This window comes from Triticum aestivum, chromosome 2D, assembly GCF_018294505.1.
Source record: "Triticum aestivum cultivar Chinese Spring chromosome 2D, IWGSC CS RefSeq v2.1, whole genome shotgun sequence".
Lineage (NCBI taxonomy): Eukaryota > Viridiplantae > Streptophyta > Magnoliopsida > Poales > Poaceae > Triticum > Triticum aestivum.
In genome coordinates, this window is record NC_057799.1 from 491,545,868 (window position 1) to 491,561,865 (window position 15,998).

At 43.2% G+C, this 15,998-nt stretch overlaps 1 protein-coding gene across 1 annotated transcript; it reads right to left on the bottom strand.

The window, feature by feature from the left end:
- Positions 1–4,969: 4,969 nt before the first annotated feature.
- Positions 4,970–7,369, bottom strand: LOC123049688 (probable cysteine desulfurase). The gene is made up of 4 exons (XM_044472577.1): positions 6,612–7,369; positions 6,024–6,225; positions 5,466–5,942; positions 4,970–5,380 (listed from the first exon to the last, which is right to left on the bottom strand). Exons 1-4 carry the CDS (start codon positions 7,367–7,369, stop codon positions 4,970–4,972), a joined length of 1,848 nt encoding a protein of 615 aa, XP_044328512.1.
- Positions 7,370–15,998: the final 8,629 nt, after the last annotated feature.

Consider the following 15,998-nt stretch of genomic DNA (forward strand, 5'->3'; position numbering starts at 1 on the left):
TTCCAAACAAAAGTCAGCCCATATGGCTTGGTCACGCACGAACTACCAGCAGGCTTTGCAAAACAGCGTACTAGCCTTTCCTTTCGTGAATCGCAACAGAGTCCGGACGCGACGCGCCGCCTCTCTTCCGCCCAGTCACCCAGTCGCCCAGACGAGATGCGACGGGCGCCCTCGCCAGATCGCCTTCGAGAGATCCGCATTGTACACGTTGCCGGCCGGTCGGCGTGCCGTTCTTTGATCCTTGCGCCATTGATTGCTCAAGGTAAGCCCTGGACCTAGCTTCACTTCATCTTTACAATCTTCTGTTCTACTAATTCTTAAATTGGTGTTCTTTTCCAACTTTCATGTTAGAAAGCAGTGAGTTTTCCCCCGCAAAAAAAAAAGAAAGCAGTGAGTTTTACTTTTTGACGATGCAACCAAGGTGCTTCTGCGATTTCATATAGATCGACTAAAGAAAAAAAATACATGGTGGTGTGTTTTATCAAAAGGGAAACTAGGACAAAAACTAAAAGAGAAAAACGAGGAGAAAGTAAGGAAATACAACGATGTCGATGCCGGTCGACAAAAAACACCATTGATTGAAATGAAGAGATTTTTTTCTTTTCTTTTTTGCAAAATCTACAACTGGCAACACTCACAAATTTGTTGATTTGAACTAACTTTCTGGGAATCCATCTAAAAGAAAGAGAAATACATATTTCCATTGCTTTGTAGAAAAGAAAATTTCGGATATTATCCCTAATGAGGTGATAGTTAATCGATTCCATGGAAAAGTCGTCAGTTGGACGAAATGGAAGGAGGTGATGCGCTCAAGATTATTTCTCATTAGATTTTAACATGTTTTCTCTTTACAAATTGCATGCTATAATTTGTGTTCAAGACTAAAAAATGGCATATTGATATTTCTCAATTTACCGGCTCTTCAGTGATTATGTGTGAACTTATCGTTGGCAATGAACTTATCGTAATTATGTGTGATGAAATTATATTATATAGAAATATATGATGTTTTTTTAGTTGTGTCACTATTTTGTATAAATGATTTAGCCATTAGTTCTCACACATATCTCTGCAAAAAAAGTCATATGCATCTTTGCCCCCTCTCAGTTTTTATCCTGGCTCCGCCCCTGCATTTGCATTCAAACACAAATTTTAAATAATGCACAAATTTAGGGGGATCTCTTGCTTATCACATACTTCTCAAAGCTACGATGTATTACATTCATTTTATCATTTGTCAAGCTTTGATCTATATGTTGTCATCAATTACCAAAAAGGGGAGACTGAAAGTGCAACTAATCTCCGGGTGGTTTTGGGAATTCATAACAACATATAGCTCATTGAATTAATATCCATTCAAGATAAATATTTCAGGAAGTTCAATGAGTGGCATGGCATGGACTAGAGAAGTGGACCCCTCAAAATGCTAAGGACATGCATTGGCAAAAGCTCAAGTGACCGGTCGCCGTTGACCAGTCGTTGACTTTAAAAAAATACGTAAAGTAAAAAAAAGAAAATCCGCAAAATAATGGAAGAAAATCGTGAATTCGTAAATGTTCACGAAATTTGAAATAATGTTCACAAACTTCAGAAAAAGTTCACGAATTCAGAAAAATAGTTTGTCAAATTTGAAAAAAGTTCATTGAATTTGAAAAAGTTCATCAATTTTAAAAGACTTCATAAAGTTTCAAAAAACCTCCATAGAGTTTGGAAAAATTTCATCTATTTTGAAAAAGTTCATGGAATTTGGTTAAAATTCATCCATTTTGAAAAAAGTTCACCAAATTAAAAATATCTTCTTCGATTTTGAAGAAAAGTTCATCGAATTTGAAAAAAGTTAGTAAAATTTAATAAAAGTTCATCAATTTTACAAAAGTTTCTTTTATTTTACAAAAAACCGCTTGAGATGGAAAAGGAAAGGAAAAGAAAAAAAAAGGAAAGAACAAAAGAGAAAAAAAGAAAGAACAAAAGGGGGAAGAAGATGTACGTGATCACAAAGGTGAATTGTTTGAGTTGGTTTGTGCCTATTACACTGAATTCGGTGGCGCGAGTTTGAATCCCACCTCACGCGCTTTTTTCAGCAAGTTAGAAAATGGAAAAAAAACTGAAAATGGGCTGGCCCATCGCTGAGACAGGGTGTGCGTCCGTTTGTGGGAACTGACAAACGAACGGTGAGGGCGCGGTATAGGATTTGCCGAGAGCTAACTAGACGAACCACCGTCTCGTCTTTGAACCAATTCAGATCAGTTTTTGAAGCTTCTGTTGGGTGTTTTTTCCTTCTTTGTTTCTATGTGCTTTTTATGTTGGTTTTCTTCGCTTTTTGTTGGTATTTTTTTCTTATTTGTTTTATTTTATTTTATTTGTCCTCCGCTTTTTAAATACACGTTGACTTTTTTAATACAGGTTGAATATTTTTATATACACGCCAAACATTTTCTAGATACACGTTGAATTTATTTCAAGTACATCTTGAACATTTTATCTGGATACATATTGAACATTATAAATACCCAAGAAATATATGTCCCAAAAATGATATATCCAAGGTATGATACAGAGAAATGATATACCCACGAAATACACACACAAAATTGGCCAGCGTATACCCGAAAAACAGAGAGATGATATACCCAAAAAATACAGAGAAATGACATACCCAAGGTATGATACAAAGAAATGATATATGCAAGAAATATTTGTCCCATAAATGATATACCCCAACTTGATAATTAAAATTGACATACTGGGAAATTACATACGCAAAATCTATTTACTTGAATGTCACATATCTTGTATTTTGTATGTATGGAACGTCGTTCCAAAATACTTCAAATATAGGTACATACCTAGGACATTATATGTGCATACATATACTATGCATGCAGGATGCACATGCGTACGCCACAAAATGTAGCACGGTTCTATGTATATACCTTCCACCAAGTTTCTATTCTTCATGCAAGAAAATAAATAAATAAGAATTAATTGCATTTATCCCTTCCTATGTAGCGCATGATATTCCATTTCTAAATACAAGTCTTTTTATATATTTTAATAGGACTACATACAGATGTCTGTAGACATATTTTAGAGTGTAGATTCACTCATTTTGCTCCGTATATAGTCCATATTTGAATCTCTAAAAAGACCTACATTTATACTAGGCACTTTCCATTATTTTCATATCAAGCACATATGGAAGGCGCCTAATACTCCCACCCGTTACAATTTGCATGCATCAATCTGAGATCCAATGGTGGAGAGGTAAGGAGCCTCGGTGTCCAAAATGGTCGTCATATTCAGTATATTTTGAAATATAGACAAGAAAAAGGAAAAACAAACTAAGTACAAGCAGGCGAAGTGAAGTAACATGACAATTATTTGGCCGGTCCTCCACAAACGGTTGTTGAGGTGAGGGAACCGTTTGTCTCGCAATAAGCGAGAGGTAGACACGCCTGGTGGGCGACACTCTCTTGGGAGCTCCTCTTTAGTTCCTTTAGCGCCAAACAGATCCTAATAGTGTTGCTGTTGCTCTTGCTGAAAGTTTTCATATGATGTTGCTGAATTTTGCAATGGGAAACATAGAGAGATGATGGATTAACCTTGCAAAAATGGCATGCATGATCTTGTTGTTATATGACACAAGAATTTTGATCAAGTTTTTATATTGCTGGATGGATCAAGTTTTTATATTGCAAAATTTGTATTGCTGAATGGATCAAGTTGTTACTGTATGACACCAAAATAGTAGATCAAGTTTTTATACTGTAGAATTTAGTTTTCTATTGTTGCTGAATTGAGCAAGTTGTTGCCTACACTTGTGTTTTATATAACCAAGAATTGTGTATCAAGTTTGTGTAATTTATTATCGCCAAGTGTATTCTTATATAATAGCTCAAATTTCCAAATAACCAAAATAGCCTTTAAGTAATTGCTAGCCATATCTGTGTTTTCCCATGTTGACAAAAAATAATATCTAAACTGAGTGAAAATCCAAACTGCAGCACTTCCGAGGTGATAGGGTTGACAGGATTTTTGAAATTTGGTCATATGAGGACTTAGAGAAAAATATATGTGAAAGTGACTACATCGGCATACCCTTGGCCATTTCACAATTTAACCGAGAATGCTCAGTCTACCAAAACAATGTAGAAAAAATAGTTTAAATCAGCTGGCACAACAAGGAGTAAACCGATGGCGTCATTTACTATGTGAGTTAGTCGACATGAAATTATGTTGCCTGGCAAAATGTTAAGAAAGAAAATCTCAAGTTACGGTAACAAATGCACCGAGACATAGGCCCTATTTGTTTGGGCTTTTGCTTCTGCTTTTGCAGCTTTTTCACTTTGACCAAAAAGCCATAAATGCTCCTAAATAGGTGCTTTTGGAGCTTTTATGGCTTTCGATGAATCAATATAACAATATTTAGCTCCAAAAGACATAAAAGCTCCAAAAGCACGTATTTAGGAGCTTCTATAGCTTTTTGGCCAAAGTGAAAAAGCTGCAAAAGCAGAAACAAAAGCCCAAACAAACAGGGACATAGTCTTTTACTTCTCCTAAAGAAGTAAGAAATAAATAGATCTTTGAAATTTTACAACAAGAAATAAGTAGATCAGCACAAACAAAAGTGTTCTAATCAACAAATAAATAGATCAGCACAAACAAACAGGGACATAGTCTTTTACTTCTCCTAAAGAAGTAAGAAATAAATAGATCTTTGAAATTTTACAACAAGAAATAAGTAGATCAGCACAAACAAAAGTGTTCTAATCAACAAATAAATAGATCAGCACAAACAAAATTGTTCTCATAAATTGATATCCATTTAATTTACACATTTATTTCTGTTTTCGTTAAAGTATAACTTATCACGGAAACTCAGAGCTAATGCTCTACGCGTATATCCACAAAACACTAACGATGGGAACTCGTGAAACACTCTACCAAGTTACAGTATGTATGTATGGTTCTATATATGGAAAAGAACCAAGTCAGGGTCTACTCCTTTTGGAACGCTGGCAATCTGATTACTAATGTCCGACATGGAGAGTGCAATTTTATTGGCACTCTCTAAGTAGCTCTGAAACTTCTTATGATTGACAACGGGCTTATCCATCATATCCGCAAGCTTTGGCTGGTCCTTATTTTGTTTCAATGGTTCTATGCCAAGAGATAATTCCTCCCTCATGATGTGGTACTTGACTGCCTGTTTCCTAAAGGTCCAGTTGCCAGTGATCCAGTCGAATTTGTACAAAGCGAGGAAGCGGTGTCCGTATGTCGCTATGAACTCGATGGCGGAAAGGATAAATTTAAACTCCTCCTTGGAGAGGTAGTAACTAAAGCTCAATCTGGTCCATCCTGGCTTCAGTCCACTGTAACCCTGAAATTTTTGTGATGGCAAACAGTAACATTAATACCATGTATAGTAAAAAGCAAGTTGACATTTGTTCTAATGTTTGTGATACCTCAAGGACAGCGGACCGAATGCGAAGTGAGAGTTCGTTCTCGACATTGAGCAATGTGTGGCCATAGGGACCTGCGCAAGCACAACCTCCCCTCGCCTGGATGCCGAAAAGATCATTCAAAAGCCTAGTCACAAAACGACCATGGAGGGGTAGTTGCTTGTGCCTCATCGTATCCAATTGTTTATCACAACCAGGCTCATCAAAATCATCAAATGGCTTCTTCACGGTTACTGATGGGTAGATTAGGAATGAGAAGATTGGTATACGATGGGCACTTGTGTTGCCTAGCACCCTAACATTTGGATTATTGACAAGCCTTTTCATTGCCATCTCTGAGAACACTCGCTCGCGAAGGTCCATCGTGTCATACCCAACATACTCCTTCACCCAGAACGCAAGCGATGCACGGATCTTTTGTAGTATCGGCGGTGTGCCAGCATCCTCACGCTCCTCGATATCGTCGTAGTATAGTGTGTCCTGCATATCATATGATTATTCATGTATTTACATGACACACAATACACATATTTGGCAATGATTCATAATTTGTTTTCTCACCTCCTCATTGAAGCCATTGACATAGGCCACTGTGCCGCCTCCGCACGTTGAGGGAGGCTGGGAATGGAGCTTATACAATGATTTGTTCATGAGAAGGATGCCCGGTGTGCCCGGTCCTCCGACAAATTTGTGAGGGCTCAAGAAAACGGCATCATACCCATCGGTTTCACCAGACTTCATATCGATCTTGACATAGGGTCCACTGCACAAAGGATAATAATTTAAATTTCTGGACCAAGTTTGTTGATCCACCAATGAAATAGTAGAAATGAAGCACAAGCTGGAATCGGCGAGTGAGAAACTCAATGTAAGATAATAGGATTGTAGAATGGTTCAATGGTTCCAAAGTGTGTAAAGACAAAATAATTATACACTATGCTTTTTACCAGTTAATTTCCTCTAAGTACACAAATCAGTAGCAACAGAAAAACATACTAGTATACTGATTTGTTTTGAAGGGACGCATGCACTTTGAAGGAGCTTAATTACACTAAGCTTGGTCATAAGAGAGAATGGAATTCAGATTGTCAAATCCATGCAGGTCACATGCCACGAAAAAGAGAGCAAAGAAAGCGAGTATCACAGCACCTCGCGGCGAAGTCGAAGCATGCGAACGCGCCGTGCTGGTGAAGAACGCGGGCGATCTCGCGCGTATCCGTCATGACGCCGGTGACGTTGCTGCACGCCGAGAAAGATCCCAGCATGGGTCGATCCGCGTACTCTGGCGATCCGAGCGCGCGGCGGAGCGCAGCGACGTCGACGAGTCCATTGGCGTCGACGCCGATCTCAACCACCTCCGCCAGGCTCTGGCGCCACGACAGAAGGTTGGAGTGGTGCTCGTACGGCCCGACGAAGACCACCCATCGCTCCTCGGCACGCAGTTGCGCCGAAAGCCGGTTGCGCATCTCAATGGACGGCAATGCCACGCCGATGATCTCCTGCAGGCGCTTGATGGCCGCGGTCGTGCCGGCGCCGCAGAAGATGAGCGCGTCGCCGGGGCCGGCACCCATGCAGCGCTTGATGTAGCGCGCCGCCTTGTGCACCAGCCGCGTCGTGTTGCTCCCGACGTGGCTGTCATCCGTGTGCGTGTTTCCGTAGAACGGGAGGACCTGTTTCACGAGATAGTCCTCGATGTAGCTCAGGCTCCGGCCGGACGCCGTTTGGTCGGCGTAAGTCAGCGCACGGCGCCCGAACGGCGTGTCGAACTCGACGTCCTTGCCGATCAGCTGCGACCGGAGCCACTCCACCTTGTCGTCCGTCGCCGCCGCACCCTTCTCCGACTTGCCCGTGACGCCGAGAAGGCTCAGCAGGGTGGCGTTCATGGAGGCCTCTACCGTGTGATCCATGGATGCCGCGGCTTGAATCTCCTTAGCAGGTTGGCGGAGTTGGCGATGGGACAATAGTATTAGTGGCAAATGGCGATGGGAAATGGTTTCGATGTATATTGCTTGCAAGGGCACGCAGGTATATATAGCCATCGCTAGCTTCACGTGGAAGATAATCGCATGCAACTACACATGAGTTCAACGCGTTGAACGGTGCGAAGAACAGAGAACACGAAATGGAAGATGGGGTATCGGAATTGCTTCCTGTGGAACATATTTCAATGCTTGGTCAACGGAATTGCATCTATATCCTGTTGTCTTTTACTACCACTGCTATTGCATCTATCGTTTTATATCTAGCTAAGAAATTTTTCTTCTATTTTACAACATGAGACATTCTTTCCCACTCATGTTTGGGGTTTCCTATGAAACGCCACTGGCAGCAACCTATAACCATTTTCTTCACTTGTGTATCAATTTGCTTTGTCCCTTTAAAAAAACACCATGTAGACCTTTTTTTTTTTTTTTGCGAAACAACACCATATAGACTGGCTTAGAATTAAGTCTCGACTGTTTAAATTTATATTGTGGAGAAATGCAATTCAACCGAGTCTTGAATTCAAGGCCTATAGAATTTAACATTACCTTAAGTTGTGTATGCGAGGTAATTCTCCTAAAGTTTGAATTAGTGGTAAGATATGGGTAACATACTTGTACCTACTTAGTGTACATACTGCATTTTTGTTAAATGTATCACAACAAAGACCAAACAAGCTTCTCTTATTTCTTCTCCTCTTGCCTCCATACCCTTCTTCTAAGCCATAAATCAAGATACTAGTCTATTTTCTATAATGTTCTATTTGCGTATTTACTAACATGTATCTCTGTCTTTCAAGCCTTGAAGTGGCTGCAGTCATTGCCTCCTATATTATTGGGTGCATTTCTTTCTCACTTTGGGTCCTCTCCTTCACCGCAGCCAGCCCGCCATGCCGCCGGACATCAGCGAAAGATTAATAATATAGTGGTGTTCATAGTCGGATCATGGTACTAATAAATATTCTAATACATGTATGAGAACGACCATGGCTAATGAACCCGTCAAAGGTCTCTTCGTATCTATGAATTTTTGTTTGTTATTCTCCTACTTGTTTTTTAGGCAAACTCGCTAGCTTTATTACGTTGTCACCGCAGTTACTGGGACGAATAGAAGGTCACCAGGATGGCATAACCAAGTATGACAGCTAACCCTTAATGTAAGAGCATGCTTAGCCAGATTATGGATACCAGCATTTACTATATATTTGTAAGTGTTCATTGGTGTGTAATTTCACTCATGGCTCATATTCATAATTTTTACATAATGTAAATATAATCCGAGTGAATATTAATATAAAATTTTATATTTTATATTTAAATAATTTTTTAATCAGTTAACATTTTATTAATTATAAAAATATGCATAAATTTATTCAAATGTTTGAATAACTAAAATAATATTCCTGAACTATCATTAAAAATATTTTTATATTATAAAAACATTGCTATAATTCATATATATTATTGCAACTATACTATTTTTTTAATAATACGTGAATATTTCTAATATTACATGAACATTTTGTAAATGTTAGTTATTTTATTTTTATGTAGAGTATTTACAACACATTAATAGTCGAATTTTATCTGTATTACTGTGATTATAATTTACATTTTTTAAGACACCGATTATAATTTACACACTTATACTTGTCGCATAATCTTTTTCATCTCCTCTGGATTGGTACGGTATGGTGCACGGTTGGGTAGCGATGCATCGGAAATTAACTCAATCTGATGCTCAATCCCTCGGATAAATGGTAATCCCGATGGCACGTCTTGTGAAAACACGTCAGCTAACTCATGTAAAATGTTAGTGACAACAGAAGGTAAAGAGGGTGACACGTCCTCGAACGAAAATAAAGCCTCTTTGCACATAAAAGTATAGGAAACAGATTTGCTAATATCTAGATCATCAATATCAGATTTGGTGGCAAGTAAACATCCATTTTTCAATTTATTCTGAGAGGCACATCTTGTGGATTGTTATGCTTATTGTGTTACTGACATTCTTTTGCCACAATCTGATTTTCAATCTCATTTTGCTTCTGTTTTGCATTACTAGCTCTCTTAAGAACATCTTTCAAAATGTGTTCAGGATAATTTACAAACTTTTAAAACTTTGCTAAGAAAAAAAGAACATGTGCTAAATGAGCCGCAGTGATTGTAGCCCATTTAAGTACCAAAAATGTTTTTTTATTTTCCACATGGAACATTATGATACCCAATTGCTATTAGAAACTAGTTGGCTTGTTGGTCAGCTGAGGCCGCACCCACCTGGTCGCGGGTTTAAGTGCCGATCGGCACCCCATTTACATTTTTTTATAATCTTGTTTCGCCACTACAAGATGGCATCACGCCATGTCAGCCATATACGATGCCACATCCGCACATTTTACGTCAACGGGATAAGATTAGCACCGTATTTACATCTTCATGCCAAGTTTTAGAACCAGCTCGATGTATTTTTCAAGTTCACGCACTCAAGTGAACATTCGTGGCAAGTTTGTGCACCACTGATGTATTTACCTCTTGAATAAAAGGTCTCAAGTAAGCCATAAATTGAGGAGAATGGCGTTTTGGCTGCCGGGAGTGCGCACCCCCGCATGAATAGTAAACAAAAAATATATAGTAAATGTTTTCAAAATATTCTGAATTTTTTTTGTAGATGCTTGTGTTAGTGTCGCAAGCATCCTTGAAAACTTTCATGTGAAACGGAGCAGTTGGGTTTCGCCGGTAAAAAAACAAATTTAGGGTAACATTTAGTGTTTTTTTCTTTTTGCACAGGACAAATGTTTAATCTTTTTGCCTACAAATTTGTATGTAGCATTTGGATGTGACAAAGAACACATAAAATTTATGTAAAAAAAATTTGACATTGAAAAAAATATTTTCGCACGCAAAAGCACGCGCTCCCGGGAGCACCAACGGATATCTCCATCCTTAAAGCCTCCCTATCCGAGAGAGTGGTTCAGCTAGTGACTACCGGAGTCATTGATTAAGGCCAACTTCAGCGCACGACCCCAAACAGATGTCTGTTTTGCCCAAATTCTGTCCGTTTGGCTAGGGCAATGGGGTCGTGTCCGGGCAGTTTCTGCGATGCGGTGCCATGCGCCCAACGCGTGGACGCATCCCGGTCGCATCCTGTCGGCGTACATTTTCTTTGCAAGCCCATAACTATTTTTATCATTGATTTTTGATATATGGGAATACATCACCAAATTTTAACTAGAAAAGCGAGACCAAAGAAAACAAGAATCACAAGAATACATTTTAGAAGATATCCAACTTCCATAATTGCTCCTGTAAGTTGGATTAGTGCCTTCTCCATGCATTCATTGTTGATTTGTGGAGGCTCGATTTTGCGTGCTTCTTTCTTCTTCGAGTGTAAAGAAGTAGACGTTGCTTCCTCACATTTAGTCTCATGTTTAGCTTCTATTCTAGCAATAAGTGCACTAGTCTCATCTCTAGCCTCTACGCTAGCTAAAAGTGCACGAACATCTACTAAATTGCGCTCTATCAATATATCGATGTACTCTTCTTCTCAATACCAAAACTTGCATTCATTCTACACAATAAAATTTTAAGTTAGTTGTAACGCTCGGATAGTTATGCTACAGTAATTCCCTGCTAATGATGCCACGTCACCATGATTACCATTAATTAAACCTGCGTTGATTCAAACGGAATTCAAATTCAAATTTAAACTAAAGCCAAACACTAAAAGTTCTCAATCATTAAACTAAAATGTTCTAAATGTGAAAATAAATGCAGAGGCTTATTGGCAAAGGAATCAACTTTTTATAAAATATTTAAATGCCCTTATTTAAATAAAACTGCAGCTTAGACAAATAAATAAATGCCTTCTTCAATTAATAAAATATTAATTAAGTTATTTAATTGCCCAAAACTATTGGGGCAGTGGCATGTTTATTAAAACTAAATTAAGTACAACTTTGGTATTTTACAAAACTATAATAAAATAAAATAAACTAAAAGAAAACATAAAAGAAATATAAACAAAAGGTAAAAAAAATAGAGAAGTGGCACACTGCGCTTAGGCCTGCTGGCCACAGTGCGGCCCAGCTCACCTAAGCCACCATCGTCCTCCTCCTGTTCACCGCGCCTCGTGGACGGCCCGAGCGCGTCCATGGCCGGGATTGCCACGCGCCGGCCATCCCCCGGTCCCCTGGTGGATAAGAGCACCCCGGCACCCCTCCCCCGAAACCCTAGAACCCCACTTCCCCTTCCCTTGCACGCTCTCTCCCTCGCTCTCCCATCTCGCCCCAAGCCCGCCGCCAAGATCCATCGTAGGCGCGGCCACCATGCTCCCCACGCCTCGCCGACGAGTCCAACAGCTCCGCCTGCTTCCTCAACTCCCTCTCCGACCAAGGGTTCAAGCTCGGCGCCACCACAGCCCCGGGGATCGAGTTCTTCCTCGCCTACGGTCGCCGGTGCTCCTCCGCCAATTGCCGACGCCCTGCTGCTCCTACGCACTCACCGGGCCTACGTGAGCCTCCTCGGTGAGCACTGCGTCTTCCCCTCCGTTTTCCCCTTGCCGCGTAGCCTGTAGCCACGGCACCCGCCATGGCCGAGCCCACCGCCGCCATTAGCTTCGCCGCCGCACACGCCGCTACTGCCGCTTGCGTTCGAGCCCACAAACATGCTCCTGGAGCTGCCATGAGTCCAACGCACGCACGCCCGCAGCCCCTAGTGCCCCTAGCTTCGGTTACGCTTTCGCCCGCACGCGGCCGCCGCTCAGCTCGACGCCGGCGACATCTCCGGCCACATCGGGACGAACCGCTCACACCACTAGATGCGCCTCTTCGCGCTCGTTCGAACGAGCCCAAGCACGCACGGATCAGTGCCCTGGGCACATTTTCTGGTGAACTCCGGCGGGCCAGCGCCGTGTATTTGGCCGCCGGCGGCAAAAGCCGGCCGCGCTGACCTGGCCTGGCCTGGGGCCACCCCACTGGGTCACTCACCAGTGGGCCCGGCCCCCCCTGTTGACCAGTTGACTAAGTCAACTATGATGACTGGGCGGGCCCTGTCTATGACATGTGGGTCCCGCCTGTTAAAATGATTTTTCATAAATAACTAAATCTGTTAATTAATTAAATTAATTAATTGAAACACTAATTACACACTGATCAGTAGGCCCCCCACTAATTCTATTAACTAGATTAAACTAACTCAGCTAATTAAACCACTGTCAATGACATGTGGGTCCCACTGGACCCACAGGTCAGGTTCGGCTCTGGTCAGCGGACTGTTGACCGCTGACGTCACCTCTACGTCATGCTGACGTCACCACACACTGTTCTGGATAATGCTGATTTGAAATAAATAAATAAATTCTAGAAATGTTTAAAATCTTTAGAAAATCATAGGAAATAAACCGTAACTCGGATGGAAAAACTTTGTACATGAAAGTTGCTCAGAACGACGAGACGAATCCGAATATGTAGCCCGTTCGTCCACCACACATCCCTAGCATAGCGAACACACAACTTTCCCCTCCGGTTCATCTGTCTGAAAACGCGAAACTTTGGAGATACTTTCCCGGATGTTTTCCCCCTTCGCCGGTATCACTTACTACCGCGTTTGGGCACCCCTAGCAATGCTCATTGTCATGTCATGCATCATCATGCGTATGTTTGCATTATATTTATTGTTTCTTCCCCCTCTTCTCTCGCTAGACACCGAGACCGACGCCGCTGCTACCCAGTACGACTACGGTGTTGACGACCCCTCCTTCTCAGCTGAGCTTCCAGGCAAGCCCCCTCCTCCCCCTTGATCACCAGATATCGCATATTCTTCTCTATACTGCTTGCATTAGAATAGTGTAGCATGTTACTGCTTTCCGTTAATCCTATTCTGCTGCATAGCTTGTCTTTGCTACTACTGTTGTTACCTTTACCTGCAATCCTACATGCTTAGTATAGGATGCTAGTATTCCATCAGTGGCCCTACATTCTTGTCCGTCTGCCATGCTATACTATCGGGCCGTGATCATTCGGGAGGTGGTCACGGGTATATACTATATACTTTATACAGATAGGATGCTAGTATTCCATCAGTGGCCCTACATTCTTGTCCGTTTGCCATGCTATACTATCGGGCCGTGATCACTCGGGAGGTGGTCACGGGTATATACTATATACTTTATACATGATACATGTGGTGACTAAAGTCGGGTCGGCTCGTGGAGCACCCGCGAGTGATTCACGGATTGGGGGCTGAAAGGACCTTTGTCCCGACGGCCCTCTGTGTGGATCTTTGTGGCGGAGCGACAGGGCAGGTTGAGACTACCTAGGTGAGAGGCGGGCCTGGCCCTGGTCGGCGTCCTCGGTTACTTCAAAATAACACGCTTAACGAGTTCTTGGTATTTTATCTGAGTCTGACCATTTGGTCTATACGCACTAACCAACTACGTGGGAAAGTTATGGGCACTCGACGTCGTGGTATCAGCCGAAGCCTTCTTGACGTCAGCGACTGAGCGGCGCGCGCCGGGTTGGACCGCGTAACGTGACTTCCTTTGTAATGGAGGTTGCTAGGTCTGCTCTCCGGTCGCGTACGCAACGTGCAGGTGTGCAATGGGCGATGGGCCCAGACCCCTGCGCGCATAGGATTTAGACCGGTGTGCTGACCTCTCTGTTGTGCCTAGCTGGGGCTGCGACGTGTTGATCTTCCGCGGCCGGGCATGACCCAGAAAAGTGTGTCCGGCCAAATGGGATCGAGCGTGTTGGGTTATGTGGTGCACCCCTGCAGGGAAGTTTATCGATTCGAATAGTCGTGTCCCTCGGTAAAAGGATGACCCGGAGTTGTACCTTAACCTTATGACAACTAGAACTGGATACTTAATAAAACACACCCTTCCAAGTGCCAGATATAACCCGGTGATCGCTCTCTAACAGGGCGACGAGGAGGGGATCGCCGGGTAGGATTATGTTATACGATGCTACTTGGTGAACTTACCATCTACTCTCTCCTACATGCTGCAAGATGGAGGTGGCCAGAAGCGTAGTCTTCGATAGGATTAGCTATCCCCCTCTTATTCTGGCATTCTGTAGTTCAGTCCACCGATATGGCCCTTTACACATATACCCATGCATATGTAGTGTAGCTCCTTGCTTGCGAGTACTTTGGATGAGTACTCACGGTTGCTTTTCTCCCTCTTTTCATCCTTTCCTTTCTACCTGGTTGTCGCAACCAGATGCTGGAGCCCAGGAGCCAGACGCCGTCGTCGACGACGACTCCTACTACACCGGAGGTGCCTACTACTGCGTGCAGCCCGCTGACGACGACCAGGAGTAGTTAGGAGGATCCCAGACAGGAGGCCTGCGCCTCTTTCGATCTGTATCCCAGTTTGTGCTAGCCTTCTTAAGGCAGACTTGTTTACTTATGTCTGTACTCAGATATTGTTGCTTCCGCTGACTCGTCTATGATCGAGCACTTGTATTCGAGCCCTCGAGGCCCCTGGCTTGTATTATGATGCTTGTATGACTTATTTTATTTTTAGAGTTGTGTTGTGATATCTTCCCGTGAGACCCTGATCTTAATCGTACACGTTTGCGTGTATGATTAGTGTACGGTCAAATCGGGGGCGTCACATTAGTACAACTAGTCAAATCCGAGAGCACAACCCAAGCTAAAGTAGCACACATACCCCATCGTTTAAGCACTTGATGAATAGCCATCCGGAATGTTCCGGCATTGTAGACACGCGGCGCACGACCTTCTTTGAGCAGTCGTCGCACTTAATGAGTGGCAACGGTGCGCCGACGAGTTTTTGGGCTAGCACCGAGCCCGTCCGACCGCCATTCATGTATTTGCCGGCGGACCACCGACGGTACAGATCCGAGCGGCTAGAGGAGGAGCCACTACCTGCATGTGGCCTTCTGGCCCGGTGCCCGGTCGGTCCATGGCGCGGCGCGACCTCCAACAGCCGGGCGAGCACAAGACCGACCGGATCCGCTTCAAATCCGGCCGCCGGGTGCGCAAATCAAGTGGCGGTTGGGTAGCTCGGGGACGTCGAGGGGGAGGGGGCTGGGCGAGCGCGCGTCCAAGCTGCACAGCTGCAATGCCAGCAGCGGCGGTGGCGGCGAGAGGAAGAAGAGTGGAGAAGAGTGGAGGGGGCGGCTGGAGGGGGAGGGGGCGGATAGGAAAAGGGGTCCATGTGCCACCGACAGGCGGGCCAGGGGAGGACACACGCACACGGCCCGCCTGTCCGCGCACTGTCCGTTTGACCCCAAAAGCGGCTCAAACTTGGGCCAGGATGGGTCAAAAGCGGACAGAAAACGGACAAAAGTCCGTTTGCGTCTGCGCGCTGAGCCGTCTGATTCGTCCATTTTACCCCAAACGGGCAGCCGGACAGGATGGGGTCGCGCGTTGGAGTTGGCCTAAGTAGGGTGGCTGCCACCATTGTCTCTGATATTACTGGGTGCATATGTTTCTCGCGTTGGGTTATCATTTTCACTGCAGCCAGCCGGCCATGCGAAAATTAACAAAATATAGGTATGTTCAAAGTAAGATAAAAGGTACTAGTAGCCTA

What these genes read in the sequence shown, in the direction of transcription:
- LOC123049688 (XM_044472577.1), bottom strand. Translation starts at nt 7,369, where the DNA reads ATGGATCACACGGTAGAGGCCTCCATGAACGCCACCCTGCTGAGCCTT. An exon ending in TGCTTCGACTTCGCCGCGAG is followed by an intron (nt 6,226 to 6,611) that starts GTGCTGTGATAC and finishes TCCTTTGTGCAG; the next exon opens with TGGACCCTATGTCAAGATCG. An exon ending in TCAATGGCTTCAATGAGGAG is followed by an intron (nt 5,943 to 6,023) that starts GTGAGAAAACAA and finishes TATGATATGCAG; the next exon opens with GACACACTATACTACGACGA.